Source organism: Oryctolagus cuniculus, chromosome 12 (genome assembly GCF_051225735.1).
Source record: "Oryctolagus cuniculus isolate XC-2025 breed Fujian yellow rabbit chromosome 12, ASM5122573v1, whole genome shotgun sequence".
In the NCBI taxonomy this organism is placed as follows: domain Eukaryota; kingdom Metazoa; phylum Chordata; class Mammalia; order Lagomorpha; family Leporidae; genus Oryctolagus; species Oryctolagus cuniculus.
Window position 1 is genome coordinate 56449208 of NC_142878.1, and position 25301 is coordinate 56474508.

Sequence of the window (25301 nt, forward strand, 5' to 3'; positions counted from 1 at the left end):
ATCAATATTGCTGCAAATAGTTTTGTAAAACTTCATTTTATAATTCTGTAAAACCAATGATTAAGAATGTTATACTACTATAGTTTTAATGATCTGTGATTACTTTAAAATTTACTGTATATGGGTGAAACAGTCATTTGTCCAATTATTATTTATAGATGTTGTCCATATTCTCACTAAACTTTGGTCTTTTTGCTTTTTACTTGTTAAACTTTTTACTTGGTGAAGTATTAAGCCTTTTAAATTTAATGTAATTTTAAAATAAGTTATCCCAAAATATAAAAAAAAAAGAAAGAAAAGAAAATGGGAGAAGAAAAAATGGTGGGAAGGAGAGAGGGTGAGAGTGGGAGGAAGGGAATATCACTATGTTCTTAGAATCGTATCTACAAATCATATTGAATCTGTTAAAAAAACTAATTAAAAATTAAAATAAAAAATTTTAAAAGTTCCTCAGCAGAGAGTGAAGAGGCAGAGTCCCAAATACATAACAATAACTACCAGCAATGATGGCATTTTTCTCAGATGCTTCCTCTGAAGTCAAACTGCCCATTCATGTCTGACAGCATTTGATAGAAAGCCAATTACCTTAATTAAGTCTTAGGAGAGCACAGGGTTGGGGGCACTGTCACTTACTAGGGCATCTCTCCTCTTCCTCTGTTGGCTGCTCCTTCTCTGGCTTGGGTGGGCCTTTGATTTTATACACCAAGGTACGGAGTTTTCCTGTCCAGGAAGTATCCTCCTCCTCCTCCTCTTCTTCCTCCAAGGGAACCCCTGGGAATCCACAGAACAGAGTGAATACTCAGGTAGTACATGAAACCACCATGTGTTGAAAAGAACATCAGGAAACTCTAGTTTCTCAATAGTCTGTAACTTTCTAAAGATATTATAGGCAGCCTCCCATGCATATTTATCCTATATTATGGCTCCTGGGGAGTTTTTTTTTTAAAGATGATTTCTTATATACAAGAACATCAAGTGATTTTCATCCCAAAGCTTAACTTTTTTGAACCAATATCTTAAAAGGGCTCTTTATGTATAGAAAGAAAGCATTAACACCGGTGAAAAAATGTTCATCTATTACCTATATAGCACACCCAAACAGACATGCACCAAAAATGCTGACAACTACTTAAAACCAGCAGGTCAGCAGATGTGTATCAAAGTAGAGACTGCTGGCACAGAATCCCAAAGGACAGAGGTTATTATGTCTATCTCCCATACACACACACTCCAACAGCTCAAAGACAAGGGGATCAGAACCACAGCTCATCTGGGAGCAGAGAGTTGCAACCACCTAACTTGAAGTAAACCGGGTGAGGTTTACAGAAAGATCAGTATTTTCCTTCTTTCTCTAAGGAACCTTATCCCTCTTAGAGCTCAACAAAGGCAGAAGCAGTTTCAGTCATCCTCTTTGCCTAGGGTTGTTTCTTCTCTGACTTGAGCAGTTTGGGCAGAGTCTTTCATATTTTTCCTTTTTTTATTTTTCAAAAATTTTTACTCATTTTTGATTTGAAGGAGTGGCGGGGGGAGAGGGAAAGGAAGAGAAATAAGAGATGAGAAAGCGAGTACCCAAGTACTAGTATGCCATCTCCCACCCACTGCAAGACCCTCTAAAGGCCTGCAACAGCAAGACCAGGGCCAGGCCAAAACAAGGAAGTGCCTCCTCCCGGTCTCCCAAGTGGGTGGCAGGGACCCACGTCCTTCAGCTATCATTTGGTGCCTCTCAGGGTGCTCATCATCAGGAGAGTGGAATCAGGGGCAGAGCCAGGTCTTCAGCCCAGGCACCCAGGAATGTGGGCGTCCCCAGCAGCATCGTGAGTGCTATGCCAGTCGCCCGCCCTAGGCACAGACACAGCCCATTTCTCAGAAGCTCACCACAGTGAACGAGAAGGTCCTCATGGAAGTCGTACAGCTCCTCTCGGATCTCCTCTGGGCAGGGACAGTTCTCTCCCAGTTGGAAGTTAAGAAGCATGTTGATCTTTTGCAGGGGTACAAGAGAAGAATGGCTGATCGTTCTCAATGTCAAGTCAAGTGTGTGCGTGTATGTGTGTGCACACACATATTCATGAAAGCAGCCAAAATTTTAAAGTAGCTTTAACTGTTTTCCAAATTTAAAGGTAACCCATATTATACAAAATTTAGAGAATATCTGAAGAGCAAGCTCTGATATGATTCTACCAACCAGTGATAACCTCCGTTAATATTTAATATCATCTTGACATCACATATTTATACACAGATTGGGATCATACTCTAGGCGTATTTTTGAAAACCAGATTTTTCTACTTAATTTACCTTATATGTTAAACTTTTTAAGATTTTATTTATTTTTCTGAGAGGTAGAGTTACGGACAGAGAGAGGGAAAGAGAGAAAATTCTTCCATCCACTGATTCACACTCCAAATGGCTGCAATGGCCACAGCAGAGCTGATCTGAAGCCAGGAGCTTCTTCCAGTGGGTACAGGGGCCCTAGCACTTGGGCCATCTTCTACTGCTTTCCCAGACTGTAAGCAGAGAGCTGGATCAGAAGAGGAGCAGCCAGGACTAGAACTGGCACCCATATGGGATGCTGGTGTCCCAGACAGAGACTTAGCCTACTATGCCACAATGCTAGCCCCTCTTAACCCGTTTTTAATAGATGCTTTGCATTTTACTATGTGAGTGGACACAAAATTGATGATCTGTTGCACATAATGTTTTCATTTTGCTTTATAAAGTTGTTTGAAACCTTGTTTTAGTAATTTTTGTTCCTATCTGACCTTTTTCTTAGGATAAAGTCCTAGAAGTGAAATGACTGGAGCAACAGGTTTAGGTGTTTCAGTGGCTTTTGATATGAATTGCCTAACTGCACTCCAGAAAGCTTACAACACTTTGCATCATTACCAGGTTTATATAAGAGGATGTATTACTTTGCCATCTCCATTATAGTAATGAGAGTTAATACGTTTTCAAACATTTTCCAGCTTAATGGGTGAAAAACGTCATATCCCTATTGCTTTAATTCACATTTAATTGGTGAGGTTGAACTTTGTTTTCTCATAAAGACAGACCTATTTTGTTTTATACATTCCAAATTTCCTGCCCATGTTATTCCTCCATTTTTCTATCAGGTAATTATTTTTTAGAAATTAATTAGTGAATACTTTGAATACATCTAGATTTTTAACTCTTTGTAGTATATTCTCCAGTTGGTAAGGAGCTTTCAATTTTGCTTACAAGGTTTTTTCTTTTTTTAGGTACAGGTTTATATTTTACAGCCAATTTACATTATAGCTTTTTTCTCAGGGATTTTTTAAAAATTATAAATTATTTTGAAGATTATCAGACACATAGACATAAAAGTTATCCCTATTTATGGGGTACCACCCTTGTAACTTGCACACATTGTGTAATGTCCAGAATAAATTTATTTACCTTTTTTAAGTACTTAACTTTTTTTGTGGTGAAAACATCTAAAACTCCTATCTTCCAATTATTTCACAGAAACATATATTAACATTATTCATCTTCATCCTACTGTGCAATAGAACTCCAGAACTTCTTTCTAACTATAACCAAGGACCTGTCCAACATTTCCCAATCCTTGTTCTTGTACCTTGATTCTCTGACAGTCTGGTCAAACTCTTGAGTTGCTTTTCAGATTATTATTTAAAATAAACAAAACATTTAGAGTTACAAAGAGAAACAATGTTGAAGTCCTTTATAAAAATCATAGAAAATAAATTAGTAGTATAGTAATATATGCACTTCATTCATTGTATGGAAAGTCCCATAACCGCTGTGAGCTTGAAGTAGAGATGGATGCAAACAGTATTCCTAAATATTGGAGCCACCATAATGTGGTAGGAAAACACACAATTCCTGTGGGTTTTGCTGCTTACACTTCAATGAAAATAAATGCTGGCAGGGGTCAGTGGAAATAAAGCTATCATTCATTTCCCATCAAGGTTCTTGGATTCTGCCTTCTTCCCACAGGCCCACAGCCACAATCAGTGAACATCTGGACAAGTGGAGGTAATCTTGTCCACTCTGCAACCTCAGCTACAGCAACCCAAACTCCAACGAGGTATTTCCTCCGGCTCAGGATTTCCAGGTTGGAAAAAGTTACAGTGTCTTATTATACCATGACCCTTATTTAACATCACTGGAAAAAACTGCACTTAAGGTTTTATTGCCAGTAGGTAGTGATATTGTTTGTAAAACAAATCCATGAAACACGCTAAAGAAAAGTAGTTTTTCCTGGTTGTTTCAATGTTAAGTTAAAGTAATTATATCAATAACATGTACTGGGAAGTCTTTTATTAGATTAAAATAAGATCTGAAGATCGAGTTTCAGTGTCAGAAAACTAGTTTTCTCACCGAAAGGTCTTTCCTTTCTTTGGGAAGCAGTGGCCCACCTGCCTGTGGGGCACAAAGATGGACTGAACTGAATTTTTTGCTGCAGGTCATGCCCCTTAACAAAGTTTCTTGGGAAGTGAAAAGCTGGCTCACTGCGCTGGGCTACTTTGCTAACAACCATGGGGCTAATCTTAGTTTTACCTTCTTTTGTAGTTTGTCATATCTCTCAAATGCTTCTTTCATTTTTCTGAATGTTCTCTGGATATGGGGTTGGCAACTTCTATTTTATCCTCAAAGGCTTATAAAAATATCATCATTTTAAAATCTCAATTCTCATGTATCCCAGTTTCCAAGTGATTCTGAATTGCTAACCTCCAATATCAATCTAAATCTTCCACAGTTTTCAATGACAACGAATGCTTCCTTATGTTGAGAACTCTATGGGTAGATTATTTCTAGAAGTGGATACCCCAGAGGAGTGAGTGTCCATACGGACAGGTGAGATTCATAGCAGTTAGCGTTCCTTCTTCCATTTTATTTCTAGAACACTCACATCAGCATTCCTTGCAAACTTGCTCAAAATGCAAATTCTTGGGCCACTAGACCTATTGAGTTAGAAACCCTGGAGGGATCAGGCAATTTGTATTAGGCCCTTCAAGTGATTCTGATGTCTACTCAAGCAGCACTGGATCAATATTTTAGGGAAGAATTTGAGTTGCAGATTCCTGAAATGACTGCTCAGAGAAATATTTAGAAGACTAAGGAAGGAGGTGATAGGGCGCTGGGGAGGGCAGAAGAGAGGGCCTGGAGGCCCAGTGGAGAAAGAAAGGGCGACAGCCAACACTGTTATTTCAGGAGCCAAGACACTGAGGACAGCGTCAGGCGCACTCTCCCAGTGCTCCTTGGTTAAGGAGATGGCAGAGAACACTTGTAAACTCTAAGCATGGGTTCACTGAGAGAGGTCATAAATCATGGTGAGGCCAAAGCCATCACCCTGGACACTAAAACATACGGTAGCTTCTGTAGTTCTTAAGGGATGCTTATTCTAAGACAGTCATCATGTCAGGCAGTCTAAATGAATTATCTCAAGATGGTAGACCTCACAAGAACCTTGGGAGGGAGATACAAGCATTAGCCATACTTTGAAACTGTAGAAACAGACAGAATGTGCCTAAGACCACACAGCAAGTAATGGGTGAGCCAAGTGCAAGCTCTGTGGTTTGGAGCCCGTGTTCTAGTCACCCCATTATTCTGCCTTCCCATTCTTCACAAATATATAAAAGAGTGAGCATTTGCCCAGGGAAGTGGGGGAACATCCACACCCTTCACCAGTTTAAAAGAAGCCTACAACATCTGCAGAGTCTTCAATGGTAATTCTTGAGTGGTGACTGGGGAAACAGCACACTCATGAATCTGGCACAGCACACATTATATTTTCCAAGCAGTCCAAAGGGTCTTCTCATTTGCATCTAGCAAATGGATAATAATCTTTGTCTGGTCTTTAGCAAGGCCAGTATCTTTCAAGTGAATCTTTTTAAATGATAAGATATGTGGTTCATTTTTAAGCCAATAAAAATATCTATGTTCTATAAAATAAGTTAGGAAAAATAATTGAATAAAGTTGTAGTTGGGCCCATTAATATAAAATAGTGGTAATTAGGCTGCCAACAATATGAATAGGCTGCTTATTAAACATATATAAGAACTAAAAATCTGATTTCAGAGAGAGAAACTAATTTCTTCACTGAAAGATCTATCTTCTCTTTTCAACACTTAGGGAGCAGTCATCCACCAGCCTACAGGGCAGCAGTGAGGGCTGAGCTGTGAGAGTAAATGGAAACTAGGATTCTACAAGACGTCCCTCCCTCAGTTAGAAGCTTTCCGCTAGGTTTCTAACTTCCCAAAGAAGCCTTCCCATAGAGGTACAGGCGATCACATGTATAGATGATTCAGTCACTCTTGGAGTCCTGTTTTCCAGGCTTCACGGAGCCAGGCAAGCTTGGTTAGAGTCACAGCCACCAGGCACAGAGGCTGGGATGTGAAGATCCTGTGCCGGCTCCCAGGAGTCAGGGCACATTCACCAGATTCTGTCTGTGTGTGATGGAGGGGGTGACTTCTGGAAGGGCTGGCAGACATTCTTCTGAGTGGGGGGCCCTGCTGGTGACCACTGAATTCCAACAGCAATCTGGGCTTTGATAATAGAGGGACAGGTAGAAGGGGTGGTGGGGGGAGAGGAGGAAGCCCCATCCTGTGTGCACTTTAGAAAGGATTCTCTCCCCACCCAGGATAACTGGCACACACTCCTCAGCTGGCATTAGCACAGGACCAGGGCCGTCCCATGGTGCTGCCATGTGGTGGATCTTATCATCCCCCATAGATACTGAGGTTGCTCCGACACCGTGTCTCACGGGCTGTGTTCCTTCACAGGACCTGGGTGGAGGCTCAGGAAGGGACTCTCACCTGCTCCTGTGGGGGCGACCGGAACTCCCTGGTCTTCCGGGCTGTCAGGGCTGCAGACATGTTCAGGGCCTGCATGAGCTCATTGTAGCGGAACTTCTGATTGGCCTGCAGCTTGGAGACATAAATGTCACCAAATGCCACAATGGCTTCCACTCGGTGCTGCAGCTCACAGTCACAGAGATAGCTGAGGAGCTCACACATCTGCAATGAAAGTATCTATCATCTGTATGCCTCTATGATGACACGCTACGTACGTAGGTGCAGCTGCCAGCACCCCCACTTTACAGACTGTAATGTGGAGGCTTAGGCAATTAAATGGACTCTTCCAGTGTGACAAAGTAATAGAGCTATTTCTCGAATAAAAGTCAGACTGAATCCAGAGACAAGTTTGTCACCGTGAAAGCCTGTGAAACAACAGGAAAATGAACTCACTAAAGACAGAATGAACCTGCCTGGGGAGAGAGAGAACACTTCTAAGAAAATGTCTTCAGGGGAAGCCTAGTGTAAAAACCAACCCCAAACCACTCAACTGAGCACCACCTCCTTGTCTGACAATTTCCAACCCTGGAGTATGGAGAAATCACGTTTACTCCCTTCACCATCATTCATTGTCTTTGGTGTTCTGTACTCTTTCTTTTTAAAAAAATATTTATTTATTTATTTGAAAGGCAGAGTTACAGAGAGGCAGAGAGGGGGGTGGGGAGAGACAGAGAGGTCTTCCATCCACTCCCCAAATGGCCTAGGCTGATCTAAAGCCAGGAGCTTCTGGGTCTCCCATGCAGGTTCAGGGGCCCAAGCAGTTGGGCCATCTTCCAGTGCTTTCCCAGGCCATAAACAGAGCTGGATTGGAAGTGGAACAGCTAGGACTAGAATTGGCACCCATATGAGATGCAGGCACTGCAGGTGGCAGTTTTACCTGTTATGCCACAGTGCTGGCCCCTCTGCACTGTTTTTCTAGGCTCAGTGTTTTTTGAGACTGTTATTATTACTCATCACTATTGCAACTTACCCTAATAATAAACGTAACCACCAAGCATTTTTTTACCAGACATGGTGCTACACATTTCCCATACTTCAGCTCCTTTAACCCTCAATGAGTTCTCGTTGCCTTAATTAAGACAGGCGTTCCATTAATCCACCTCACTTCAGCACTTCCTGTGATTCACAGCCGTTCTGCAGTTTGTCTGGGCACAGATGACAAATGCTGCTCATGTGTGGAATGCTCTCACCCAGCAGGACACTCTGGCAAATGTGCAAATCTCTGCCCCTGCCAGGTGAATCGGGACCCAAAGCCTGTTCCTATCAGACTGGTGAGCGGAACTATGCCAGTCAATTAAAAAATCACATAAGCCAATGAAATAGGAAAACTGAGTTGAATGACTAGAACACACTTGTAAAAGGCAAGTTGTTTAAAAAGAAAGAGCTAACATTGGGTTCTGAGACAACTATGAAAAACTGGGAGAAATCATAAAAATGTAGAAACATTCCATTGTCAAGTTATTTTCCAATAACCTTTAAGTCAAAATGAAAACAAAAACTCTCCAGACTAGCAGTCAAAGAAGCTATATTCCTGGGATCATGCATGGGATGGAAAGGACTCTGTATGCCCTATATCAGAATAACACATTTGTATGTTTTAATACAATGCTTACAATATATAGAATTTGTTATATTTCTCCTCAATGTTTGGATTAACTGACCACCTACCAGTCCTATGACATTGAATAAGGATGCTTCTACTGTAGGTTTCTTTACTATAGTGCATTTTATGATAGAACATATTTCATACTGTTTAGATTTTAATGTTTTAATATAAAATGAAGTCTACTGACATGGCATATTCATTAGCTAGTAAGTAGCTAAGGGGCAGCAATCAGAATCCAAGATGGCTGACCCAGGCCCACTTTACTGGGACAGAGCCCATTCATCTTCATTTCTCTTCTCTGAGTGTCCAGAAGTCACTGTCCTCAGTGCAGTAACTGATGCTAACTTACACCTGGAAATCCTGATTAAGGCAGTATTGATGGTGCCAAGGAGGAAGGCCCTAAGAGTATGACTGTCTTCCTTGGCTTCAATGGCAGCTAACTGAATACTGGCTAAGCAGGTTCATGTCAGCATGGCACCCAGGGACAGTGAGCAAGTCTGTCCCTTCAGATTATTCCACAGCCACGGCTCCTCCCACTCTCTAGACAGCTGCCTCACAAACGAGTGCTTTGGGCCCAGAGGCTAAGATAGAAGGGCAAACCCACCACCGGTAGGAGAAGAATCATCCTGAGGCGTTTGCTTTATTGCTGAGGGTGAGTGTTCTCATTCTGGCTTGGGGAGTCTTAGGGAGTAGGGTGCAGGTCAGGAAGCAGCACCGGGCAGGAGCTGTCTCCCTGAGCACCTCTGCTACCCTTTCAGCACCAGTCACAGCCAGGCTGCACTCTTCCTCTCCCAGTCCCTTCCCCCTGGCATGAGCTTTGCTGCCTGGAGTTACCTGCAGCTTGACGGACTCAGGCAATCGGGTCTGCAGCAGGCCTCTGACTGGAGCCTCCTTCCTGGCCTCTTTGCTGGTCTTTTCCCCAGCCTCCACTGCCTTCTCCTCTACCTGGCTCACTTCTTCCTTTTCTGCTCCCTCCTCCGTGTCTGCACTGTGTTCGCCAAACACAGAGGGATCGATGAGGAGGAGGATCTGCCGAACGTCATCATCGCAAAACACACCCATGACCAGCAGGGTTCCAACCAGTTTCAGCACAGGCACAAACTGGAACTCTACAGAACCCCCAACGGGGTCTCGGATGTGGGCCCCACTGCACTGCACTGCCTCCGTCAGCATGCTCAGGGCCTTCATCTTGAGAATCTCCAAGGGAATCTCAGGGCTTTGCTTCTGGCGCTCCTCATTGGTCACGACAAAGCAAGGGGTAGAGAACTTGAAGCCAGGCTTGAGGCACGTCCTCGGGCCCACCCCAGGCAGTCCATGCTTCTTGGACTCATCAGGGTACAGGCGAATATTCCTGGTGGTGCTGGTAATGGGGATGATGTACTCGTTCTTCATCATCAGCTTCCTCTCCTTCGCATTGGCCAGGTGGATGCTGATGAGCAGGTCGTAGAAACCAGACCGCAGGAGGCCGGGGAGGTACTTGTTGTCAATGGCATGGAAGAGCTGGGAGAGGTCCACGTGACTGCACAGGGCGTACGCTACTCGGCTGTTCCCCAGGGCACACACCGCGCTGTACAGTCTCAGTGTGTGATAATGGAACTGCATCAGGTCCTCCTGCTCACAGAGCTCCAAAATGTCCACACACCTGAGGATGGCACAAGCAGTCAACCACACCAGGGGGAGAAGGCACAGAATTCACACAGCCACACTGAGTCCCCAGGGTTTCTACCCAGCTCTAAAGAAGGCAGAATTGGTAGAAGACAGAGGAGTCTCTGCCATACTTTCTCTTACTGGTAATCACTCCTTTCTCAGCTCTGGTCCCACCCAGCCTGATAATCCATCATATCTTATTACAGGCTCTCAAAAGCCTGCAAGACTTAGAAAGACACCACCTCACAATATGAAAGATCCCATTACTAGGGGGAACACCAAAGCCACCAAATAGAAAACATTTAGGTGTTTGACTAGGTGACCTTGCCCTCTCATTGGTAGGTTGAAGTGGATCCTCCACACCCTTCCATAAAACCCTCAGAAGAGGAAGCTGAAGTTCTGTCAATCTATCATCTACATCATCTGCATGAAGGTACTTCAGAGGTTTGTGGCAATTGGAAGTAAAAGTCTATTTTGGTGTAAAATATCTTGAAATCTATGCATAGTTTTCCATAATATGCATTTTCCACAAACATTTTGAAGACCCCACCTATAATTTCAATTGACCAGTATCCACATGATGTTCTTGACCCCAAAGGCTCTTACCTGGAAGCCAGCAACATCCAATCCAAATTTTCCTTCCTGGCTTTAGAGGTCTGTTCACTTCTAAAGGTGCTGTTCCCTTACATGGGGGCCCTGAGCTTGGGCTCTGGTCTCTGCTTAGATTTTCCATTATGTCTTGCTCCTTTCCATGGCTCTGAGGACACTTTGGAATTGGTTTGCTTAGGTTTCTGTCTTCTCTGCTCCTTCCATGCACTAAGCTAGCCTGCTGCTGGCTCGTGTTCCAAAGGGATGCCAAGCAGGTGTCAGACACCTCCATCATCTCTCCACTAAGTACTATCAAATCAAAAAGATCAAGGGACAATAACATCCCCAATCATACATGTTATCTAATTCTTACTATGTACAGAAGCTGTACTGGATGTCATCTAAACAATGGCATTTTTTTCCCTCCCAGCAACTCTTTGGATGGGCATTCCTCTAGGAAAATGGAAGACTGAGGCCCAGAGTACATGAGTCACTTACTCAAGATCACACAACCAGAAAGCAACAGTGCTGGGATGGAACACAGGACATAATCCAAGAATGTCTCTTAAAGTGAGATCGGGGCCCGATTCTCCCCCTTCTTGTCATAAATAATGTATACTTAAGGGTCACTTGGTTTTTAATTCCAAGTATGGAAATGTTCCCAGATCACAGATGTTAGGAGCTACAATTAAGGCCCAGTGGCAGGCACGTCACAGTGCATCTCCAGATGTTTCTGCGTGAACAATGAAAGTGCAGAAGAACAAGGAGAGAAACTGGGGCATCTGGGAAATCAGCATCAACCTTCCGACTGAGCAAGATACAATGAACATGCTTTCAGTTCTCTTCGGGGCTTCCCTGGTCCTGCCTCACCTGCCTCCCCACGGCATTTCACCTGCGGGCCTGCTCATTACCTGTTCTCCTCTGGGATGTGGAGGGCCATCATCTGCAGGGGCTCCAGGCACTGCACCACCCAACCATGGCGCTCGCTCACCCGCTCCGTCTCCACCTTCAGGAAACTGTTGGGCATGCGGCTCCAGAGCACTGGCTGGATGGTCTGGACATCCAGCCGAGGTGGGCACTGGGGGACCGGGTTCTTCTCTTCACTCTTAAATATGGCCGCGGACAAGGGCATTGCATTCTAGGCAAGGTGGAAAGGCATGAGAGAGGAAAGCACACTGGCAATATGGAGATTCTCAGTTGCTGGATAATCACCTGGTCCACGGTAACCAATACAGTTAGTATGGGTTAGAGAGAATTATATCCAGGGGATCTCTGTAGTCCTTACCAGTATTAATTAGGACCCACATAATGGACTGTAAGAGCATTCATTCTTTAAGCACCCAAAAGAGGTTGGAGAAGGGGAAACTGAGTCTGCATGTCCCATCCTCTGACTTTCCCAGGCAAGTGTAGGGGCCCAGAGGTACATGAGAAGCGACGGCCTCTTGTCTCCTGAGGCCTGAGATTTCCCCCAAACAGTAATGCTGCCTTCTCTCATCATGGCTATTACAGGAGGGGACAAATACCTTCAGCTTGCCAAGTTCAAACTGAAACAAAGATGTGCTTGTGGGTTGCAGGAAGACCGCTGGAAACACTTTGGTATTAGGCTCCACCTGGAAACAAAAACAAGCTGAGAGGTTTCCCCAGAGCTCCGGAATCAGTCTCAGTTCAAAGAGGACAGCTAGCTTGCTGGTCTTTCTCCATTGCCCAGAAAATTCCCAGATATCTGATGTCTGTTAGTGGGGTCGTCACTAAGGTGTTTTGCACCTTAGTCACAGCATCAACCTGGGGCTGAACGAGCTTACGTCCCTTCACTTTCTCAGCTATCTGCAGTCATCAGCTTTCTCTGGTTTTCAGGACAGTTACAGGTGAGGAGCCACAAATTCACCAGCAAATGTAATGCCTGCTATTGGCCACTGAACATGAGATCTAGGTTCTTTATAGAGCAGAGACACCCAGCACATGGGCAGCACCACCATTCACCACTTCTACCCAGAGGAGATGGTAATGGAGGGTGGGCTGGTGATTCAGGATTATTTCTGAAGAACTCAATACGGGCCAGGCAAGCCCAGGGAGACTTCACACTAGGGTTCCTCAACTTCCACACTACTGACATTTTGAGCTGGGTGACTTTTCATGGTAGGAGCTGTCCTTTGTACTGTGGGACACAGAACATCATCCAGGCCCTCTGTCCATGACATGTCAGTAGCACACACCAAACCCATCACAGTCATGGCAACCAACAGTCTCCCCACATTGCCAGATGTCTCAGGGAGGGCAAAGGCACCTCTAGTTGAGAACTGCTATTATCTAGGCCAAGGTCGTGAAGATCTCCACTACAATAACATAGATTGTCTCCCAAGCCTGTGCTCCCTCCAAAAAAGCCCTCTTCTCCTTGGGTTCCTCTGGAATTCCCTCTACCCATTTCTCACTGTTTACCACTCCAGGTCTTATAGAAAATTCAGTCACTGTCTTCTAGCTACATATTAGACGACACATGTGGATTTATTTACTTATGGCATCAAGAGCTCCACTTATTGCTGGCTCACATATATGCAAACTTGAGGCAGCCACTGGATCTCCTGAACCACAGTGTTTCCAAGGGAAGTCACTGGAAGACCACGGGAGAAGGCACGGGAGAAGGCACGAAGCCTACTCGTGCACTGGGGCTTTCATCCCAACTTGAGCCCTGTGCCTTTAAGTAAATGCAGACATTAGGAAATTCTGAACTCTTCCACCCACAAGTTAGGAAATAATAAGGAACCCCAAAGAGTCATCCTGCTGCTTAGTCTCTTTCCCAAGATTCTGTGTCTTGTTTATGGCAAATAGAATATGGCCAACATAAGGGACTGTCGCTTCTTTGAATAGGTCACATTTTACAGAACTCCAGTTCAGCAGGCTGCAGAGAGATTCTCCAGCTGATCTTGGAGATGTAAGGTAAGGTGCCATGGGGTAAGAGGGCCAATGAGAGGGCCTCATGACGAGGAATTCCAGGGCTCTGAAGTGACAGAGAAAGTCTTCTGGCTCTGGTCGGCATGAAAACGAGCTCAGTTCTACAAATGGAAACAACTGAATTCTCCCAACAACCAGGTGAGCTTCAGGAGGATCCTGAGCTCCAGGAAAGGAAGCAGCCTGGCTGACATCTTGCCTGCAGCGTGAGCCCCCGAGCAAAGGCCCCAGCTCAGCTGTGTCCAGACTCCAGACCCACAGGAACTGCTAGATACAAATGTATGCTATCTGAAGCCACTGAGTTTGTAGTAATTTTTAATGTGACAGTAGAAGAATATAGGAGCTTTCCTTGTCAGAGTATTTGCTACAAGCATCCTTCAAATAACAAATTTTCCCAATGCATTTGTATATAATATTCATGAAAAACACATTTTTATGACTGTAGGTGACTCTAAACATTGCATGGTCCAGTGTTATCATTTGCTCCTGATGAAAGGGATCAGACTGCAAACCAAAGACTTGGGCCTAGCACTGGTTTGCATTTCAAAGACAAACACTTGGGTCATTCTGGATGTCTAAGGTACTCATGAGTAATATAAAGAACTAAATGCCTATGAAACCCAAATGTGGACATGGGTTGCTAGAACTGCTCGGCTATGCTTGAAATAAGCTTAGTAGAGCACATCCAACAAACAATTATTAGTATATGTTATAGTCCTGTTTGGTACTAGATTCCCACGGGTGGGGAATGTCTGGCCCATGGGGCATATAAGGTCTGCTCAATCATTTGGTTTGGCCCTGCCAAAGCAACTGCAAGTGGGACTTGAAATTCAATAAATCTACAGCAGGCTAATTTTTAAGTTGATAATTCTGTATGAACTGTGACTGATGTTATAAATAGCCAAAGTCTCTGGGTAGAATAAAGGTTCCCTACACCTGAGGGGGTTTACAGCTGAGAGATATATAAATAGGAAATTTTCATTTGATACTGTTCTGACTTTGGCCATAACCTGGCTGACACACAGACTTCTCACCCAACACGTGACATCTAGAACCACTGCTACCCTCATGTCATCGCCACTTTCAGCAAGCAAAGCTCTGGTGGCTGAGAAAACATCTGGACCTGCAGGAAGGCCATGAATCTATCGTCCCAGACGAGAGAATGGATTCATATGAAGGCTTCCTGTGCTGACTGAAATCACGCCAAGGTCACTACAGCTATGGCCTGAAGAGGGCAATATATTTTCAGGTAGCTCAGGACCAGTCCCTGCAAACTTCATCAACTGCCCAAACTCCAGGACCCTCCTCTAGCCTCCCTGTAGGAAGAAGGTACTTTGAAAGCATCAGAATGCCCTGGGATAGGTTTATTTCTACCATGCTGAGTACACTCCCAGTATGACCAAAGAAAATTTTGCCTTTCAAACATTAAAAAAACACAAGAATGAAGACTCATTATGTGTGCACAAGGATACAAACAACATTGGTGGGTTGGGGGTGCAGAATTCTAGAAAGCCCTCAGGACTCCAGTGCTACTCCTGTGATCATGTTACACGATGGGACAAAGGGATTTGCAGACATAAGTCAAGTTTATGACCAGGGGACCTTGTCAGTCTCGTCTAACTGCAGGAGTCCTTTAAAAGGTGGCATTTTCTCCTGCTGGGGACAGAAGGGAAAGTGAGAGAGATCAGGAGTATGACAAGAACTGGATATGCCCTTATTGGCTTTGAAGATGGAGAGGGAGAAATGAGAATGGATGTGGGTACCCTGTGGCTAGCAAGGAACAGGGGACCTCAGACCTACAGATCTATGAAATTGAAGAACTGGATTCTGCCAACAACTTGAACAAGCTCAGAAATGGATTCTTCCCAGAGGCCTCAGATAAGAGCCTGACTCAGCCCAGCAGACACCTTGACTTTGGCCTTGTGAGAACCTGAGCAGCCAGTCAAGCCTGCAGAGCTGTGAGATAATGCCTGTTGCTTTCCTCTGCTAATTTTGTGGTAACTTATTAGGCAGTAGCAAAAAACAAATACAAGTGGTTTCCCAGCCAAGTCAATTAGTCTGACAATAAATACTTTGCAAGCACTCATTAGGTGCCAGGTGCTGTTCCAGGCATCGAGAACATAGCAGTGAACACGAGAGGGAGAGGTGGCCTCTGGCCTTACGAGCTGATGAGTAGCTTCCATGCCAACAGAACGAGCAGTGAGCCCAGATTCAGAGCTGTATGAGGCACCCTGACTTTTTTTTCTTTTGTATTTAAGGTACCTTTTCTTGCTGGCTGTTCTATTTTGTCCTTGTAATAACAGACATTCTATTTCTAATCATGCATGAAGGTCAAGTCACAGGAATTGGTCTGAATTGAAAGCTAATCCCTCTCGTAAATCTGAATCTCACAGGCAGCCTGTCCTCAGGGCCATGTGTCTGGTGTGGCCGTCACTGAAGAATATCTCTTGAATGTATATTTTAGTTATCATTTTTGCAGATTATATTAAATGGAACACAGAAAGGTCTTCAGATTGCATAGCACTATTTAATGGCTAAGTTTAGAAACACTGTTTGAGAGAATTCTTCTCTCATTATTTTGGTTACTGGTCCTTTCTGAACTGAGAGCCAGTGTATAAATATTGTTGGCCTGTTCCCCTAGAGATAATTGAAAAATGAAAATGGTTACAGCTTCAGAATAATAATGATCCCAGTGCTAGAGACCAGACACACGGCTGGACATGTCACTGTCTCACCAGCAAAGAGGACAGACGGCCTGAGGGCCCCTGAAAAGACCCTGACACCCTCCCATTCATAGCAACATTTCTTAGGATGCCACACAGGACTGAGACCCCTGAGTGGAGCAGGTAGGAGTCAGGGGCATGGAGTAGACTTGCAGGGTGTGGGGAATGTCTGGCTCGCAGACCACGTGAAACCCATGAAATCATTTGGTCTGGCCCTGCCAAGGCAACAGCAGGTGCGACTCGAAATTCAGTAAATCTACAGCAGGCTAATTTTTGAGTTGATAATTTTGTATGCCCTGTGAATGATGTTATAAATATCCATATGGCCGTTGGCAGGAAGAAGGCTCCCCTACAACGCTGGAAGGTGCCTGGGAGATAGACGCCAACACCCAGCTCAAAGGAGACAATCTACCAACCCAACGTCAGCCAGAACTACAGTGAAAGATGGGGTAATGCTGCCACAACATCCCCCTCTTGGTTGAAATCTTCCCTCAACATTGTGGACACTTCCCCAAGGTAGGCTATTCACAGCTGCTGTGAATGTCATCTTATTCTGGTTTTAATTAATTAATCTTTGGGACCTCCAAAGGCCAACTAGACTTTAAAGTTATTAGATACTTTAGAGTTTTCTGCAGCTTAGGGAGGACCCTTTAGTCAAACTCATTTCAAAAGTTAATGGGAAAAAGCTAATGGATTCTGAAGGATGCAGTAATGTATATAAAACATTTTCTCAGGGGACTTGGCGCGTGGAGGAGGTGGAACACGAGAAAGTGCTAGAACACTTTCCTTTCTGCCTCAAAGTCCGACTCCACAAGGCCTCATTTTGGAAATGGCTGGGCCATGGCTCCTGAACGATGTTTTACAAGTGCAACTGATGACTCCACCTTTTTCCAGGAGGCAGTCACAGGGCTCTATGGGTACTAGACACCCAAGGCAGCTGGCTATATGCCAGTAGGCTCTTCCTGGTCCCCAGGGAGGGTCTGCTCCACCTGTTCTTGGTCAATAAATCTTTCAGATTTGGGCTAGCTTCTCTGCTCACCACCTGACCCCATCTCTCCAACCATGGACCAGAAACTGGTTGCCAAGAGGGATGATATCCTTTAATCAGCTGTAACCTGGGGCTAATTAGGGACAAGTGCCTGCTCAGAAACCTTCAACAGCTCCCCATTTCCTGTCTATACTTCCCTACTTCCCCAAGTGAGTTTCTCCCTACTAACCACAAAAGCCCCATGCCATCCAACCACTCTTCCTCCAAAAGTACCTTATGGTTTCCTATTACCACAATGCCTCTTGTGTCATTCATTTAACCCAGAAATTTTCCTTTCTCTACTAAGAAAAAGTCCTTTATTTTCCTTCAGAAATCAATATTCATCCTTGATGAACACTTTGCTGACTGCTCAATGGACGTGAGTACTTTCTCTGAACTTGTGGAATGCCCTCTGTCTACCTATTCATGTAACTCTGTTCTTCACTGAGTGTCAAGAATGTACAATACATAAGTTTATCTCATTAATGTAGCATTCCTTTGGAAACCCCTGTGGAACTGTAGGTTCACAGAATATGACATCATTAAATTTTAAAAACCTTTTTCTTGGTCAAATAATTGGTTAGACAGGCGTATTTCTAAGGTGTTTCTCAAAGATTTTAGTCATCTTTATAAAAACTTCAGAAGAAAGATGTAATATATGACATTTTCCCAAGCTTACCTGGCCATCAAGAATAAATAGCAGGCTTCTTGTGGTTAATGACAGGTAAACCTACCTGTGTAGAACTGATGACTTTCCTGAGTAATTCTATGGAACTTCATAGTCCATGAAATAGGGAAACACCTCATTTATACAAATATATTTTTAAAGCACCTTTATGGCAATAACCTTATGGTAAAGGAAATACTCCCTGGCAAATTAATCAGTTATATAGATTTATGTTTTGAGCATAGAAGCTTCTTAAGGTGAGAAGTATTTCTAAATGTTGATTTTATTTACTTAAAGGGGAGAGCAACACAGAGAGATAACTTCCATTTGCTGATTCACTCCCCAAATACCTGCAACAGCCAGGGCTGGACCAGGCTGAAGTCAAAAGCCCAGAACTCCATTTGGGTGCCCCATGTGGGTGGCAGGGCCCAAGCACCTGGGCCATCATCCAATGTCTCACAGGACTCATTAGCAGAAGGCTGGATTAGCAGAGCAGCCAGGATCTGAAATCTCACTCCAGTATGGGATGAAGGTATCCCAAGTGAAGGCTAACCAGCTGCATCACAATGCCTGCCCCATACAAGGGAGGGGAATATTATTTCTGCCATGGACCATTCAGATATTTATGACACCATTTGTGGACTGCAAAAAATTATCAACCTAAAAGTCAACCTGCTATAGAGGTATTGAATTTTGAATCCCACCTTGGCAAGGCCAGACGAAATCATTTTGTAGGCCTTTTACAGTCCATCGGTCAGACGTTGCCAAGCCGTATACCCTGCAGCTTCCATAGTGCAGATAACATTTATGCAACAAAAAACATTTATAGAATCACTACGTTTCTAAAGTAGTATTTATGAAATGCATGAAGTTTGTACACCTTAAATAAAAGGTTTCTGGGAAAAAAATTATGGAATAAATAACCATTTAAGTCTTTTCATCCCCTACAAAGATGACCAGAATGTCTGATCACCCAGAAAAAAAAAAAAACCTCTCTTTTTTACATGAAAAAATGAAGTCACCTTGTTCTTTTCCTGTTGTCCTAAGTAGCTCAGGGACCATGTTTGCTTGCCAAGTGCATACACTGTGGTACAGATGCTGAATATGTAGAAGAAGGACACCAGGCTAGGGACATCACTGTCTCATCTCCAGAACCTACCCCTACCTGGTAGCACGTGCCAAGTTCTTTCCCATTGGCTGAGAAGGACAACATGCCCATTGCAAGATCCACGAGGCAGCCAATCTCCAGGTCCACGTTGCTCCGACTTGATCTTTGGGAACTGGCCACAACGTCCCCACCCCAGACCATGTAGCAGTTGCTGCGCTTAACACTGGAAGCCAGAGAGAGAGAGAGGAGAAGGCACAGAATCTGGACTAGGCAGTTTGTAAATCGAGACTTAAGAATGAAATACTCATGAAACTTCCTGATCGGCCTGTAATTTTCCTAAATGAATTTGTTCAGCTTCAACCAGGCATGAACCCCTCAGTTTAGGGATTTGGCCATCTGTTAGGCTACTTCCTTTTAAAGAGCACACTGTTCTTATAACTGTTTCCTAACTCAAAGTCAAGTTTCTTTTGTGAAACAGATAATGTGGATGGTAGTATTCTCATGTTAGAGAAGGGAAATCAATGCACAATGAGGGTGATCATTTTAGGCAAACTTACACAGAGATTTGGCATTTGAGGCAGAAATAAAAATCTGGGTTCAGAGCCCCAGATTCCACAAAAGGCTACAAAATATTTGAAAACTCAGGCACATATTCCTTAGGATGGCAGGTTTAGGCTAGAAAGACTTGCCAAGTAAGTAAAGTTTGTCTTGACACCCACTCCCACCTCCCTGATTTATACTGCACTGTTCTTCCCAGCACCCTGGAGTTGTAGTCCCACACTGTCAGCTTACTACTAATTTGGATGATTTCTCCCTAGCTACCGACACATCCTCAGAATGCAGAACTCCACCACAGGTCCTTACACTGAAAACTCACCTATAATTGCCAAAAGCCCTTTAAGGCTCTTCAAAGCCTGATTCCCTAGCTGTAGAATCTCACACCCTGAGTAAGCTTTGGAGAAGAAGTACAGTGTCAGAGGTGATTCCCAGAGCCTCTCACAATGGCCTGTGGAGAAGAGGCAGCCAATTCTGTCTCCACCTGGGTCCAACTTGGTGAATTATCTGAGGGATTCAATCTCTTGCAGTAGCATTCTGTGATTTTCTGAAGGTCAAGTGAGAAAGGGACCTGGTCTGTGATGCAAGAGCAGCCCTCCCACACTTTCTAAGGTCAACATGATGTTCCAGCTTGGCTTCCTCTTGTGGTGCTCAGGTGCTGGCCCAGAGAGTGCATTAAGCTCGTGGGCCAGGTGCAAACAAAGGCGGCTTTACCTGCCTGAACTGACTCTCCTTTGGAAAGCCGAGAGTTCAACTAGGAGTCTCCAAGGTTCATTTTGACTTTAAGTAATTTTCCCCTGTGAACAGAAATTCCCTTTGTAAGCTTACACTCATCTCCTCTCCTCTGGGGCAGGGTATGGAGAAAATGGCTTCTTTCAAACAGTAATAGTCAATGCTAGATTTCCATAAAGGTTTCATGTTATTCCTGCTTTTTAGTGGTTAAGTATTAAATACTTTGGTGGCTAATATTGAATTCAATTAATAATGTAGTGAGGCTGTGGGAGTTTCAGGTGCTAGACTATCAGTATATTTTAAAGGGTCCAAATTAAAAATTCCCTAAAACAGATCACATAAACAAGAATACTGTCTGCAAATACTAGCTGATAGAATCAAAATGGAGAGAACGATCCAACATGGGAAGTGAGATACACAGCAGACCCATAGAATGGCAGATGTCCTAGACAGCACTCTGGCCTCAGAATCAGCCCTTAAGGCATGTGGATCCGGCTGAAATGCCCATGAGAGTATTTCAGGCATGGAAAGCCAAGACACTCTGGGGGAAAAAAAAAAAAAACCTAAATGAAAGATCTCTGCGAGTGAGATCCCAGTGGACAGAATGGGTCATCAAAGAAGGAGGTACCTTTCTCTGAAGGGGAGGACAGAACTTCCACTTTGACCATGGCCTTGTCTAAATATGATCAGAGTCAGTGAACTCAGGGGGCTTCCATAGCCTTGGCAGCTCATGACAAGAGCCCAGGGTGATTACTGATGCCATAAACAAGAGTGTCAATTTGTTAAGTCAACAACAGGAGTCACTGTGCACTTACTCCTCATGTAGGATCTCTGTCCTTAGTGTGCTGTACATTGAGATTTAATGCTGTAACTAGTACTCAAACAGTATTTTTCACTTTATGTTTCTGTGTGGCAGCACACTGTTGAAATCTTTACTTAATGTATGCCAAACTGATCTTCTGTATATAAAGAGAATCGAAAATGAATCTTGAGGTGAATGGAAGGGGAGAGGGAGTGGGAAAGGGGAGGGTTGTGGGTGGGAGGGACGTTATGGAGGGGAAACCAATGTAATCCATAAGCTGTACTTTGGAAATTTATATTCATTAAATAAAAGTTAAAAAAATAAAAATAAAAATAAAATTCCCTAAAACATCTGAAAACCAATCCTGTATTTATTTCTTATTGTGTAAGACAATTATCAAGTGCCTACCATATACTGGGTATTACTGTAGGTGCTAAAATGCCAGCCAATTTTTACAATCAATGTGGTCACAGAGGCCCAGATGAACTAACTAATCTCTCTAGTGTGGCAGAGCTGGGAAAATGGGAGCCATAAACTGAAATGAGGTGGAATTTCTGCCTCCCCCCACCTTTCTGGCTGAAGAATAAAGCTGGATTGGTCAACTGCTTTTGCATGCTTTTCTTTCTGATCTGAACCAAATGCTGTTTATAATATCTATTCTGGCTCTTGTGACATAATGGCCATTAAATGGTGGCAGTAATAATAGTTAATATTTATTGAGTGCTTGAGTTGAAGCACTTTTTTCTATGTATTGCTCATTTGACCTTCACAACATTCTCTGGGATTAGAACTACTATTCTCATTTTTATAGAGAAGGAAATTGAGGCCTAGTAGGGCTAATTGACTGGCCCAAGGTCACACCCCTAGTAGTAAGCACTGGGAGTTAAGTTTAAAACCCATGGGGTTTTCTCTCAGACCCTGTGCTCTTAAGAACCTACTCACACTGGTCCCTTATAACACAGTGGTTGTGACTCACCTCTGGGCCCTAGTCCTTGATAAGCTGGTACAATCTAGAGAGCAGTGATTGCAAAATGTAACTGACTTTATAGGAAGAAGAGACTAGCTCACGAAGCAACTTGCTACATCTGTACACAGGGCTGCATGGAGTAAGGACAATATATACCTCATGTAGTTGGGACACTTGGAGACCACAAAGCGTGGTGTCCTAAGTCATCCACCGGGCACATCTGGGCAGGGACCCATTCTCCATCAGCAGTACCAGTGGAGTGGTGGGAGGGTACAAGTGTGCCTAAGATAAGGTTCCTAAAGATCCCTAAGCTCTATTCAGCGGTTATTATTATTTGCTGTCTTTTCTATTTGTGCTCTCAGTCATGGCAAACCCTTGGGATGAGGAGTTCTAAGTTCATCAGCTGCTGTGATACATCTTTTTACTTCTTCTGAAGCGATTTCTATCAACTACTCAGGGATTTTCTCTTTCTCTTTCTTATGTTGTAGTAATTGGAGCTTGCCTGGAAATCATGGGGAAAACTCTAAGAGGGGCTTCCAACCTCAGTTGTCTGTGTCTCTTACCCCGGACCATGGCTTACAGACACGAGGAAATAGCACTCCATTTTCATAAACACTTCTCACCATCGCAGTGCTCCCCAGTCCCCCGGCTACCTGCAGATTTTAAGCCTTTATTTGTTTTCTCTTTTAAGAGAGGCTCCAATGTTCCCTTCTCTTGGAGTATCTGGTGGAGTGGAAGAGAACAGATTGCTGGGGAGAAGGAGTGGGCTAACCCCTGGGCAACCCTGCCTCTTAGTCCTCTTACCTTTCATGGACCCGGCCTCTTTCGTCCCCCAGGGTGACGGTCACTGTACAGTTTTTATTCAGGTCAAACTTCTCACTGTACAGGTGATAGTCCGGAGTCACCCAGCCAACCCAGACGCAGGAGGGGTCCTGTCCGGCGAAGATGCGGATGGAGTAGAAGCACTGCTGTGGAGAGACCACAGAGCGGGTGGGCAGGGGAATGGGGGCACAATGGGTGGAAGACACAGCAATCTGCTTGGTCCTTTTTCTAAGAAAGCATATACTGCTGTAGCAGTGTACTCTACTCTAGACTTGGAAGGAGGGCTCAACAGGGATATTTTGGCCTCCTAATCTTCCCACTTCTGTTCTGCTTCAGCACTTAGAGAAGCAAGCACTTAACCTGCCATGCTTCACCCAGAAGGTGAAGGTGACGAGGTCCAAAAACGCTGTGGGTGGCATCAGTATTAGCTGCTCAGAACAGTCGACACAGAACCCTTACCTTTACCTGGGCAGCTGAGCAGACCTGGGCTTCAGAGGAGAGCCAGGCACAGCCCTTGCCTACAGAGAATAGCCATGGCTCAGAACACTCCTGCTCCTACAGGGAAGTCCAAGGCTTTGTGTTTTCTGGAGAGCCTTGAAAAAGGGCTGCAAAACAAACTGCCCATGTCCTGGCCAAAGGTGCTTTGTGTGGCCCAATCAGAGGTGGTGTTGAGAAGTACAGCAGTTCTTGGCCAGGGACATACATTTTGTGAGGTGTATCACCATGTTCCAAGAATAGGTATTGCAATGAAGATGGTGACTTCATTTTTTATTTGTTTTTAATTTATTCAAGAGACAAACACAGAGAGCGTTCTCATCTACTAGTTCACTCCCCAAATGTCTGCCATGGCTGGGGCTAGGCCAGGCCTAAGCCAGGCACAAACTCAATTCCTATCTCCCATGTAAGCAACAGGGACCCAAACATTTGAATTACCACCTGCTGCCTCCTAGGCTCTGCATGAGTCAGGCAGGACCAGGCATCAACTCTGGCTGGGTGACCTGACCGGTGTCAGAAGGCTCACCTCTATTTAATTTTTTAGATGAAATGAAGCATATTTATTCTTACTGAAGTAACTCATTATTTGTAGTTTGTCAAATTTTCTCAATTGAAAGAAAAAAAAAGGGTCAGTGAAACAACCTGGGCTTGAATTTGGGCGCTGCTAGTTATCAATCATGTGACTCTGGACCAGTCATTTGTCCCCTCTGTGCAAAATATCATCCAACTCACGGGGTTGCTAATTTTTATATTAATTAAAAGGAGATTAAATGGGGAAGTGATGCAATGTGCCAGTGTGCTGTACACACTAGCTATACAATTGGTACAGTGAGAAGCTTATTCTTGCTAATAATTAACGTACAAACACTGGATTGTAGGAACTTCATATAAGCGTGAACAAAGCGTGAACATGCATTTCTTCTATAGATGTGTGGGTTTTTTTTTTTTTTGGCCAGGCATTGAAGAAAGAAAGGAGTTAAGAAATGCTGAATTTGACAACTGTCCAGATACATAAAAGGAGCCCAGAGTAACTTCCATCTCCTGGCCGGCTTCCTGCTCTGTCTCATTTGATTGCTTTCAACATTACTCCTGGCACTGCACAGAGGCATGGGGGAGCTGACTCACGGATGTTTACACAAAAGAACAAACAAAAAGATTTAATTCAGACCCCTCCAACTGAGGCTCATTTCACTTGGAGAGGCAGTGTTGGGTCCCTGGGGGCAAATGGACAACAAGAATACAATGATGCCCAATTAGGAGCTCCAGGTAGAGCTTCTGCTGTGCACTATTCACTATTTGTCTTTCCCCAATTTGAGAAATGCCACAGACATGTTCTGCAAACATCAAGATGGCTATTAAAAGACAGAGTAATTGACAATTAAAGAGGATCTCTAGACAGATCTTTGCTGTAAGGGGCATATTACCAGGCACAACAAAGAAGCAAATAATTAAAACCATAATTGAGCACATTTACTTACTGTTGTTGTATGAGAGAGTATTTCTTGCATCTGTTTCCTGGGGGGAAGATAATGCACGTTTTACTTATTCAGCTGTATAGTGCATCCCAAGTTCTGACAGGCAATTGATCTACCTTTAACAATCAAGGCAAGTTTAGGAAACTGGCTATTTCCTACACACAAGTGACTGCAACTGGTCTTGGGACTTGTTCATTTGTAAGCTGCTGCCAGCAGGCAGAGCTGTGACTTCCAATCCTTGTCCCTCAGCCTAGACAAGAGGGGAGATGGCAATTATATGGGCGAAATCATGCCATATTTGGGT

General features: G+C 43.9%; 1 protein-coding gene across 13 annotated transcripts in view; it reads right to left on the reverse strand.

Annotated features, from left to right (window-relative positions):
- The window catches only part of RYR3 (ryanodine receptor 3), a 582715-nt gene that overhangs the window by 201397 nt on the left and 356017 nt on the right, over nt 1-25301 (reverse strand). For 11 of the 13 annotated variants that reach the window (XR_016217200.1, XM_070053265.2, XM_070053269.2 and 8 more), the window contains 9 exon segments: nt 25001-25037; nt 23010-23173; nt 19207-19372; nt 12202-12288; nt 11590-11816; nt 9278-10085; nt 6799-6999; nt 1876-1978; nt 634-771 (listed from right to left, as the gene is read on the reverse strand). Coding sequence is in view for 11 of the 13 variants with exons in the window: in XM_070053265.2 (XP_069909366.1) it covers nt 634-771; nt 1876-1978; nt 6799-6999; nt 9278-10085; nt 11590-11816; nt 12202-12288; nt 19207-19372; nt 23010-23173; nt 25001-25037 (1931 nt within the window). In the remaining 2 variants the exon portion in view is untranslated. 13 annotated transcript variants of the gene reach the window in all.